Here is a 12,238-nt window from a genome sequence, read left to right as displayed (position 1 = left end):
TTGTCTTACTCTTGTTGCTAAGCCTGCCCCAGGTAAGGCCAGGGCACTCTGAAATGCTCAGGTATTGAGTGTAAGTTGGAGATTAACCAATGTCAGATAACACCAAGTCAGGGGGTATAGTACCTAAACTGCAACAGCCTGAGCCTATAAATTTAGCAAGGATGGAAAACTGGCAGTCTGGCACATTCTATTTGGCCAGTAGAACATTTTAAAATTTGTTTTAATTTAAATATCTTTAGAAAAGCTCCCCCACCATATTCATCATATAGGATAGTGTACCTCACCTTGCACAATAACCCCCTCCTATGTCACATGCCAGCCAAATGAAGTGTGAATGCCACATGAATTGATCCACCTCTGAGCCCTCTTACGTTTTGCTTATTTGCCTTTAAGCAAAAATTTCATTAGATTTTCCCTGGAAGGAGACTTCTTGGAATGGTTAAGTTTCATACAGCATCCCCTCTTTTCCTAGCTAGCTCTGAGTGTTTCCAGCTCCCGTATAGAAACCTGTCCTCCTCCACGTGAAGGGGAGCGTTCGGCGGCTTCTAGGGTAGCTGTTGAGATAAGTATATTTCCTCTTACTTATCACCATGACAAGAGTAAAAGGCAACTTACCTTTTGAAAAAAGTCTTCCCCACTTCTGCCTTTCCCTTCAGCAGCAGCTGTAAATAAAAATGTGCACATTTAAAATACTTTTTCAATGTATGCATTCAAAAAACTTTCAAGCATCAGATATGAGAATGCAAAAGCAAACAAGATGCCAGCCTTGCTCTCCCACAGCTCAGTGCCTGCTAATATGCCTCACTGGGATGCAAAACTGGTAAAGACTAGCACTCCAATCCATCAATTACACGTCGCTAGATTATTTAACACTCTTTTGCTTTGTCTGAAAGACTCACAAACCCCTACACACTTAGATGATGAAAGTGATCTCGTCCTTTCATAGTTAAAGAACTATATGAATAAATGCAACTCTCAAAGTAATCAACTGTAGCATTCCAAGCACTTCCTATCTGTGATCAGTCCCAGGCACAAGAGGCTGCCTTGTCAGCAGGTGGCTCATGTATATGGCCTACTTCTGAGCTGTTTCCATTTTATGCTTTACAAAGACTATATAATCTACTTGAATTTCAGTTGGCATCATATACTTTTAATTCACTCCTTCATTTGTATATACAAAGACAGAAAAAAAACCATGAGAAGTAAACAGTAATGGTGAAGGTCACAGCCAACAATAAAATTGCATGTAACATTAATTAAAATATCACTGTATTTGAACATCATTTTTATAGATAAATGGTAGCCTATAAATACAGGACAAACCCATTTCTCAGTCTGTGTTCCTAAGTCTTGTGACTATGAACATTTTGTATTCATTTGTGTTGAGGGGTGGGGAATTTGACTAATAGGAGAGAAGCGATAAAGAGCCAATAGGATCTTGCTTGCAACAGACTCGGACTGCATCTTTCTAAGGCCAAACAGGACTCTGATTCAGGCGTAGGGTGGAATAGTGGTTAATGACAGAAGCCTGGCCAGGGCAAAGAAAGGTGCTGAAGTGAGAACTACTGGAAATTAAAGTCTGGAAGACCACAGTAAACCAAACACCTCCTAGGTAATACCTCAGCACAGCCATGTTCGTGTGCAGAAGTGCATGTGTGTGTGTGTCCAGAACACTTGTTAAAATGATTAAAGACCTAAGAAATATGGCAGAGCAATCACTTAAGAATCACATTTGTCACTTACCAAGTTTTGACAAGCATCTACCATAACTTTGACATTGTTAAGTGAAAGATTCAAAACTTGGGAGGCCGAGGCAGACGGATCACAAGGTCAAGAGATCAAGACCATCCTGGCCAACATAGTGAAACCCTGTCTCTACTAAAAATACAAAAATTAGCTGGGCGTGATGGTGAGCGCCTGTAGTCCCAGCTACTTGAGAGGCTGAGGCCGGAAAATCGTTTGAACCCGGGAGGCGGAGGTTGCAGTGAGCCAAGATTGCACCACTGCGCTCCAGCCTGGGGACAGAGCAAGACTCTGTCTCAAAAAAAAAAAAAAAAAAAAAGATTCAAAACTTGAGAAATTCTCTCTGCCCTCAAAGAAATAACAAGTATTTACATTCTTTTTTCACCAACTTAAATTTTACAGTTAAATATAAGACACCATCTCTATTTTTGTAGAAATGTGTATTTTTTACCAACACATTTTTATCCAAACAACAGATTGCAGAGTACATGTTTCTGGAAATTCCAAGGACAATCTGAAAAAAACACAAAAACAAGGGCTAAAAAGGAATTTAAAAATTGTATTCTAATATGTGGTAGGGCTGAATAATGGCTCCAAGCAAAGGTGTTCATGTACTAATCCCTGGAATCTTACACTGCAAAAGAGATTTTGTAGATGTGATTAAGTAAAAAGATAGGAAGATTATCTTGAATTGGCCAGATGGGCCCAATGTAATCGCGTCCTTAACGAAAGAAGCAGGGGGCTCAAAGTACAACAAAGTGATGTGACAATGGAAGCACAAGGAGAGACGGATACACAACAACAAAAGACAGATCAGAGACGACAAAGATTTAAAGACAGGGGAACAGGCCATGAGCCAAGGAATGTAGGTGGCCTCTAAGAACTGGAAAAGTCAAAGAAATTATCTTTCCCTATGGCCTCTGTAGAGAGTACAGCCCTGCTAACACCTTGCTTTCAGCCCAGTGAAAACCACTTCAGATTTCAGACCCAAAAAGTAAGATTTCTATTGTTGTAAGCTACTACACTGTGGCAACTTGTTACAGCAGCAAAAGCAAACTAACCTATAATGCTAATGTCTTTTTAACTTTTACTTTTGCACAAATTCCACATCATCAATAGCATGAACTGCACCAAGACACTGTGTCACACCAAGTGTCGGGTTCCAGACCAAGCGGGTGACCAAGGGGAGAGGGTAGACGAATGGCGAGCAGCTGAAAGAACACACGAGGAATCATGGGTAGTTATGACATGGCTTTATTCTCTCTCTTGGTGCAAGTCAGCCGGGCACGAACCGTGGGTGCAAACCTGGGCACGAGCCAACCCAGGCACAAGCCATTTGTACAGCATCCACAGGATAATTATACCTTTTACAGACAATAGTGGCTCCGAGTCAAGCATGAGCTCACATGGGTGATCACCTAATGCACCTCATGTGACATAGTTATGTAAGGAGTGGAATTGCGTACGTGCGCTCCAAACTCCAGACTCACATGCTAGACCAGATGTCTGCCTTGGCCTATTCTTGACCACAGCAGATCCATTTTCCTTACACTCCACCCCCTAAGCCAAGGGAGACATAGGCCTTGGACACACAGGTCCAACACACAGGCCTCATACATAGGCTCTGGGCATGTAAGCCAGGCCCCCAGACACACAGGTCCGACACAAGACCTTACACATAGGCTCTGGGGACACAGGTCCCAGACACTCAGGCCCAACACATAGGTCTTACATTCCACCCCCTAGGCAGAGGGAGTTTTTCTAGTGGGGAGACATGCCCACAGGGTGGAACCCTGGATCCAGAGGCCACAGCAGTAATACAGGGAACAACAACTCCAGGTTATGGTGGGCAACCACCTCATGGTGACATTACACCAATGCTGCTTTGTACATTTAGCCAAGCTTTTATTTCCCTGCCTTTAGGAGCACTGGGGCAGGCAACAACAGGTTACCATTCATCTCTATACCTGGTCAGAGGAGGTCATCCTTCCTCCCATAGGTTTTGCCACATGGCTTGGCCCTATATGGGCCAGGGACCAACTGGCCACTTCTGTTACTTTTAGGTAGTTAACCACAAGGCTAAGCCTCGATAAACTGCCAAGCTATCGCTGCAGATTACTGTAGGTGTCACCGCCTTGGTGATAACCATTCACGCTGCCCTGATTTCAGCCCATTGGCTACTTTGTCCACATCTGGTATCAAACTATATGGCATCAGTACTAGGGTGAACTGTGACAGCAGTCCAGGCAATAGCAGTACCCCAGCTAGACCCATTCGTATACCATGCTCTATCAGGAATGGAGGGGTGCCTCAGGCCCCATGGCCTTATCTTGCATTAGGACTACAAGTCCCAAGACCTCTTGCAACTCTGCTGCTAAGGGACTTGTATTCAGTGTACTCTGCTGCTAAGGGACTTGTATTCAGTGTACTCTGCTGCTCCAAGTAGGCGCCACAGTTTGCTAAAGTGGATGTCTGTGCTAGCCCATTCTGGGGAGTCATTATCCATGAATGCATCCATCCCGCTATCAGCTAAGTCATCCGCACGACGACTGTAGTCCATCCTGTCATACTTTCATGAGCCTGAAGGGCAGCATATACAGTTACTAACTGCTTCTCTATCAATGAATACTGGAGCTCAGCTCCTTTCCACAGTTGGGACCAAAAGCCTACTGGTATTCTCAAGCACTCCATGCGCTGCTATAGGCCCCAGCCAAAACTATCTGTGGTCACATGCACATCCAGCTCAAACAGGTACCCCTGGTCAACTACCCGTAGGCCTTGTGCCTGCTAAATAGCCCACTTGGCTGCCAGGAAGGTGGTCTCAGGCGCACCATCTTAAATCTAGGCAAGGGGAACACTGTCACTTCTAAATCTGCAACAGAATCAGGAGTTAACATAGTATCATTAACAAGACCATGACATATGGTGGGGCTATGCAGATAGCCCTGCAGCAACACTGTGAAAGTCCACTGTTGCCCTCACATGAAGGCAAACTGCTCCTGGCTCTCTGGAAAAGAATGCATTGGCCAAGTCCACCACAAAGTGGTACTGTCTCAGTTTTGTCAAGCCCACTGATAGACGGCATGGCTGCCAAGCCACGTGAAATATCCATGCCCAAAACGTTATCTGTGCTGGTGTCTACCAGCGCCAGCACTCGCTGTACGTTTAACAATGGACTATCAACTCCATATGTGGCCTCCAATCATCTGGTGTTCCCCTAAGTCGAACCTCAGCCAGTTCCCTCATCATACAGAAAAGGCTTTACACCCCCACCTGGCTGTAGCACATACGGAGTCTTTGAGCTGAAGCGCCCGGGTGGGACCAGGTTGTGCAGCAATGTCCTTCTCCCATTGGGGCATTTTCTGGAATTGCACAAAGTTAAGAGTACTTCATTTGGCTGCTTATCGATTTTCTCTCAGTCAATCCTGGCCAAAACCAAATCAATCCATATCTGTGAGCATGTCACTTGTTAGGGCCCCCTGTTCTCCAGTAGGGGGGGGCCCTGAAGGCAGGGCATCTTCCCCTTCTTTATGGAGGAGACCCCTCGGTCTCACTAACAGCCTCCTCGGTATCAGAGTGGGGGTCTCCAGCTGAGACAACAGCCCCAGGCCTGCATTCACAGCAGCCTCTAATTCCTTTTCCGAGCTCTGTAGCCTGGCCTCCAGGCACCCCGCCTGTGCCTGAAGGTCTCCATTTACGGCAGCTTCTAAATCTTTTTCTGAGCTGTGTAGCCAGGCCTCTAGGCACCCAGCCTGCACCTGGAGGGCCCTTACCTCTGCTGCATCCCTCAGGGACTGGGTGTGTACTTTTCATAGTGCATTCAAAAATACCTACCCAACTCTGCCAGCAAAAGCTCACTCCTTCTCATGGCTTTGCACTTCCAGCTGCTTCAGCACCTTTTCCACGCTCATGGGGGACCAATCTACTGCCACTTAGGTTTCCACCAGAGCCCATTAAGCAGTACAGCTGCCACTGGGCACCACAACTCATGTTGCAGTCACATGCCCAACCTGGAATCAGTGGGGACCGAAGGCTCACCCTCCTCAGTATCCTGCTGACTATGCCAAGTGTCATGCCAAGTCCTAGGTTCCAGCCCAAGTTGAGGACTGAGGAGTGGATGGACGAGTGGCAGACAACTGAAAGAACACTGGAGGAATTGTAGGGGGTTTCAACATGGCTTTATTCTCTCTTTTGGCATGAACAAGCCGACCGGGGCACAAGTTGCATGTAGTGTCAGCAGGGTAATTATACCTTTTACAGACAGTAGTGGCTCTGAGCAAAGCACGAGCTCATGTGGGTGGACACCTAATGCACCTCATGTGGCATGGTTACATAATGAGTGGAGTTGTGTGCCTACACTCCAAACTCGCTGAGTCATGCTGAACTGGATGTCTGCCTTGGCTTATTCTTGACTGCAGCACATCCATTTTTCTTACACACTGATGTAGGGCATTTGAATCACACATTTCTACAAATAAATTATCTGTAGTTTGCTCTGCAAACAATGATTTTCATTCTCTAACTTGAAAATATACCAGTATTAAAGCTCAATAAAAACATAAAAAGTAAAGTTGAACAAACTTCTAAGCAAATTGGCAAGTGTGGGTGGCCCTAGCTAAAGGGAACACCCAGGCAAGATAAAAAGGTCAGTGCTGAAATCTAATGAAAAGTATCTTGGGGGGCACTTAGCCAATTCCTAGCTGTCTTTGTCTAAGGCTAAAAATAGTTTTAAAAGAGCCACCCTCAATGATACCCACTTTCATATGGCAATGAAAGTAGCAGATAAGGACATGGAGATTCAAAAAAAAATCTAGTGGCATTGAGGAAACTCTTCTGTGAAAAGAAATTTTTAGAATCAAATATATTTTCAAAGGTCTATCAAGCAAAGTAGATAATCGCCCTTTTTACCACAGGAAATTCCTTCACAATTTAGAATTCATCTGTTGAAATTTCATTATACAACTATATTTATTACAGAAACTTCCTTGAGATTTATTTTGCTCAAGACAAACTCATTACATCACACTTTGTCACACCCCTTCATTCCAAGTCCATCAAAACACTAAACACACTTCACAGAATGGCCCTTCAACCTCCAGATGAATAAAAAGGGAAAGATTTCCTAAGTTAGACTTAAACTATTATTACCTCTGTTCCAAGGTGAAAAAAATCACTAAAATTTAACCAGAAACCTGCACCTTTATTGAGTTTATTATTTGAGGGAAAACAGCAGGCAAGGAGCCAGAAATGGCAAATTACATTCTTTGGCAGCTAAAATCTTTGGACTTTTTTACTCCAAGTGTTTGTGTGCAAGAAATTCTCAATCTGAGCCTGATTTTACCTCAATTCTGATGTATCCATTTCCCAAGCCCATAAATACCTTGGTAAAAGACCCTGATGAATTGTTGGTTAGATCATGGTCTCAGGTGCAAACGGTGTTGAGTCCCAATCATTAGCACTTCCTAGGGAAAAGCATACTCATTTCATTCCCAGGATGCCAGGTCACCTGAAGGACTTTCACTGACCCCAAGCAGACAAAGCTATCAAAGGCCATGAGAGCCTATTAAGAGACTGACATTTCACTAAAAGTCTCTTCCCCCAAACATGGATTCTTCTGAGCCCAAATTTGAGAGTCTACTTCTCCCACTTAGTTTACATTCATTAGTATCAAAATATAAAGTCTTTCCAAGAAGTGAGAGAGTGGGGAAAAGGGTATCACTGAAGAACATTTTTCTCAATATAAAATTAGGCATTTAAAATGCTCATTTTAAAAAAAATAAGATAAATAAAATAAAATGCTCATTTTACAGACCCAGAAAAGCTGACACTTTCATTCTGCAAATACTTAGGACCTAGGTTCGATGCTAATGAATCAAAATAGGCAAGGCCCTACCTTCATTCAAATTACAACCCTTACCTGTAAAATATTCAAAGCAACCTAACTGGTGAGATTAAGCCAAAGTTAAAATTCAGTTCTCCTAGCAACTTTCCCAGAGAGTTTTTCACAGTCACAATTCTACCCAAATTAAACTTATTATAAATTTAATTTAGCTATTCTCATTCTAGACAATGCACTGAAAAGCTAATCATTTCACTTCTAACCCAACACTGGAGCTGGACAGCTACTGTTAGATCTGAAGAACAAAGGGCACTTATATGGAGACCATTAGAGAGCTGGATTGGAAGAAAAAAAAATATATGAGATATGATAATATATTGACTCAAATCATTTCCTTTTCATTATATTTGGAGGGCAAAATGGTGCCTGTGAAATGGGCCAAACCATACTTTATGTCATGGTATTGCTTGACCTTTAAAGTTTGATTATACTCTGTGGTAAAATACTTCTATTGAGTCTTTGCAATCTGAGACACTGATACTCCATCTTTTTTATTCCACAGTAACATGAGCACACATATAATGATTTAGCAGGTTTTCCTTAAACTGTCTTTACAATGTAACTTCTGCCTGATGTTCCAAAGTTTATTCACTTGGATGTAAAAACCCTGGATTATTCCTGCCAATGAAAGCAATTGTCTTTATTTTCATGACACAGAACTCCGGGAATAAATTACTTCAATACTACTGAAACGTGGCTGGCTGAATGTGCAGGTAAAGCATTTCATATTTTAAGCTGAACAATTCATGTTTTATGTTTATTATAATTTCTCCAATGCTTTGCCATATTTTATTTCATATTTTTGCTTCACAAGAAATATGGGATGGCAAAAGCCACTGCCAATAAAAACAGCAAAAGTTGAAACAGGTGTAAACTATTACAATCCCCCCAAACTACAGAGCAAGTCCAGTTAATGACTGAATTAAATGGAGGTGGGGGAGCTTGACTTCAAATTCTTCCTGAGGCACATGGAAACTTCTGTTTAAATGTCTTTTTCATTTTGAAATGCTTTTCTATTATAACATCTGATGCTTTATGGAGCCAACTCTAAAAACACAAGGACAGTGTTCTTCATATTTATAACATAGTATGAAACATCTTTAAACATTACCTTCATAAACAATAGGGTTTCTTCCCCTTTGGAATTTGGGCAAGAAAATACCAAGTTCAAATTATAAAATTAATTGAGATATAATTCTTCAAATCTGTAAAGAATCAGGGCATTCCTCTCCATCTTTTTTTTTTTTTTTAACACAACTCAACACATTTGCAACTAAGAGCGCTGCTGTGCCTTTAAGTCACCTGAAAGATAAACAATTATTCAGGTAGCCTGATGCTTGTGCAAAAATATTTTACTCAAAATTTAAAACATTCCCTTATTGTATCAATTTAATCCATATGCTAAAAGAGCTATGCCATATATTTTATTCTGTATATTAACTGTTTCCAGAAAACTGTATGTTAACTGTTTCCCTGACAACCCAGCCAATTCAACTGAAAGAGGAATCAGCACAAAAGATGTAGAAGATGCAGTTTCTATATATTCCCAGAGAAACTTTTTATGTTCGTGAATTATACCTTGCACTTTGTAATGGCATGCAAAGCTCTGACAGCCAACTGAGAAAATAGTCATTAAGTTCATTCTTAAAGTATCTTCCACTTCTGAATTAAAATCACAGTCATCATTGAAATACTCTAACCAACTGAAGAACACTTCTAACTTTAAATTTCAACAGTGAAAAGTATCATCTGAATGCTGTATCTCATAAGTGTGAGAATTTTCAGACCCTATCTTTTCCCTAACTAATTACCAGTCTTCACTGTGAACAATTCAAATTCACCTGCCTGTAAAAAATTAATAGGCCTGTTGAGAAAAATTAAGAATAGACAAAAATAAATATAATTTTTCTCTCAACAGTGGCTGGATTAAGGATGGCTTTCTTCTTCACTTTTAATATTTTTTCTTAAATATTGTTTTATTTTTGCAGTTAAATTCCCATGGTCAAAAATGTAGTCTTAACTTGGTTTCTTAAAGTATAAAACAGAATGTACAGGCCCGGTATGGTGGCTCACGCTTGTAATCCCAGCACTTTGGGAGGCCGAGGCGGGCGGATCACGAGGTCAGGAGATCGAGACCACGGTGAAACCCCATCTCTACTAAAAATACAAAAAATTAGCCAGGTGTGGTGGTGGGCGCCTGTAGTCCCAGCTACTTGGAGAGGCTGAGGCAGGAGAATGGTGTGAACCCAGGAGGCGGAGCTTGCAGTTAGCCAAGATTGCGCCACTGCACTCCAGCCTGGGCGACAGAGCGAGACTCCGTCTCAAAAAAATAAAAAAAAAAACAGAATGTACAGGCTGGGCACAGTGGCGCTCACACCTGCAATCCCAGCACTTTGGGAGGCCAAGGTGGGAGAATCACCTGAGGTCAGGAGTTTGAGACCAGCCTAGGCAACATGGTGAAACTCCATCTCTACTAAAAATGCAAAATAATAATAATAATAATAATAGTAATAATCTGGGAGTGGTGGTGCATGCCTGCAATCCCAGCTACTTGGGAGGCTGAGACGGGAGAATCTCTTGAACCTGGGAGGCGCAGGTTGCAGTGAGCCAAAATCATGACACTGTACTCCAGCCTGGGCAACAGTGCGAGATTCTGTCTCAAAAAAAAAAAAAAAAAGAAAAAGAAAAAAAACAGAATGTACAGAATGACTTAAATTCTGAATAAAAGTCTGTACGTGTACATATACAGACACAAATACAAACAAACATGTATTTAGATATATGGATACATAGTGAATGTGTTAGAAAAAAGACTGAAAGGATAAATACCAAAATATTAATAACACTTGTTATTTGAGTGGTAGAATTCTTGGGTCTGTTTATCATTTTTTCTTTGTATTTTTCAGCATACCTTTAAATAGCTTGAATTGCTTTTTAATTAGAGAACATTCAGGTAAAAATTATTTTTAAATCTTCCTATTTGAGAATGAACCAAGGTTTCACCATTACTGGTCTGTCACAGCATTTTTTTCAGCCCACAGTGTATAAGGCAATCATTGGCAAAAGTACGAAAATCAAACGTAGATATAAGCTGCCTAAGGAGACACAATGACCAATGCAATATCAGAGATAGATAATGGACAATCAATAACGTCATGCCAGGTATAGATCTTAGGTTTTAACCAACCTAATTCTTTCTAGAATGAAACACTGATTTTGTGCAGCTCTCAGTGGAGAAGTTTTAATCGTTTAGGCCTATAGTAGAATCTTCCAAGCTGAAAACAGTAAATAATCTAGTATTCGGAAAACCTCTGTGAGTTATATCCAAACTCAATAGCTAGCCAAAGAAGACAGAAATAGACATCCTCCAAAATGTGTGAACCGAAAAAGAAAAATGTATATGTGTACATTTCCAATTCTAGGCTGTTTAAAAAGAAAACCCACTTTCACTGAAAGGTCACATCAAATGAAACATGAAATAAAACAGAAATTTACCCCATTACAAAAGGGCTCTATGGCTCAGAGTAAAAAAAAAAAAGAGAGAGATAGATTATCCATGGCAATTTGGGACAAGAGGATGGGCCAATAATTGAACCATCCAAGACATCCTTTGAGACTGTGTTTTAAAATTTCATTTCCCACAAAATATTTTAACAGAATAAGAATTAGAAAGATTATGATGGAGGTTAGGGGGAGGATTCCTAATCTGTCTAACAGTGGGTACCACTGCTGCTCCATAAGACTCTGCAGATTACACACACTTCTCAAAATGTGGATTGCAGGGGATTTTTTTCACATGTCAAATCTTTTTCCTGCCAATATTCCAATGCCAGGAACAATCTAAGATAGTGCTGGCCCTGCCACACTCAGGGCACAACAGAAAGCAAGCAAAGGCCAGCATTCTCTCATCTAGGGGATTTTAGTTTGAGAAAGCATCTGTTGCTATCAAATGTAGGGAAATACATATTCCCAAAAATTTGAGAACATCTACATTACTCACTGCTTTAAGCAACTTTTAACTTGAACTCTTTCAGTAACTCTTGCTAAGGGTTTATTCGAACTTCAAATTTATTGGCCTGACAATGAAGACTTCCTGGTGGACTGATGACCTAACATATGTCAATGGAATTTCTGTCCAACTGATTAACAGAAATGTTGGTCATGTCCAATGCCTCGCTTTCAGATGCTATTTCTTCCTATATAAGCAATCCCTGAAGCATCGTTTAGTCTGGCCTGAGGTCATAACACTATTTGAAGACTTTGGGTATTTACATAATTTCAATGTCTTTTTAGAAAAACAACCCTAACCCTTTACCAAAATCTAAACAATGTTCATAGTTTAATGGAATCAGGAATACCTAATACACCACAGTGAGCTTATGCTGATCTTCCTATAGAGCTACACCATCCAATATGACAGCCACTGGCCACATGTGCCTCGTGAACACTGAAAGCGTGGCTAGTCTGAATTCACATATGCTGTGGTATAAAATGCAAACAGGATTTTGAAAACGTAGTAAAAAAAAAGAATGTAAAAATCTTAATAATGTTTTGATTACATGTTGAAATGATGTTACTTTTATATATTGGGTTAAA

At 41.0% G+C, this 12,238-nt stretch overlaps 1 protein-coding gene across 4 annotated transcripts in view; it reads right to left on the bottom strand.

Annotated features, from left to right (window-relative positions):
- BICC1 (BicC family RNA binding protein 1) overlaps positions 1-12,238 on the bottom strand; it is a 329,904-nt gene that overhangs the window by 211,186 nt on the left and 106,480 nt on the right. For all 4 annotated transcript variants that reach the window (XM_055274350.2, XM_055274351.2, XM_055274352.2 and 1 more), the window contains exon 2: positions 616-662. In XM_055274350.2, the coding sequence (XP_055130325.1) occupies positions 616-662 (47 nt within the window). The remainder of the gene's footprint in view (positions 1-615; positions 663-12,238) is intronic.

Source organism: Symphalangus syndactylus, chromosome 4 (genome assembly GCF_028878055.3).
Source record: "Symphalangus syndactylus isolate Jambi chromosome 4, NHGRI_mSymSyn1-v2.1_pri, whole genome shotgun sequence".
NCBI lineage: Eukaryota > Metazoa > Chordata > Mammalia > Primates > Hylobatidae > Symphalangus > Symphalangus syndactylus.
The sequence above is the reverse complement of the archived record's forward strand: the minus strand, read 5'-3'. Positions and strand labels throughout refer to the sequence as shown.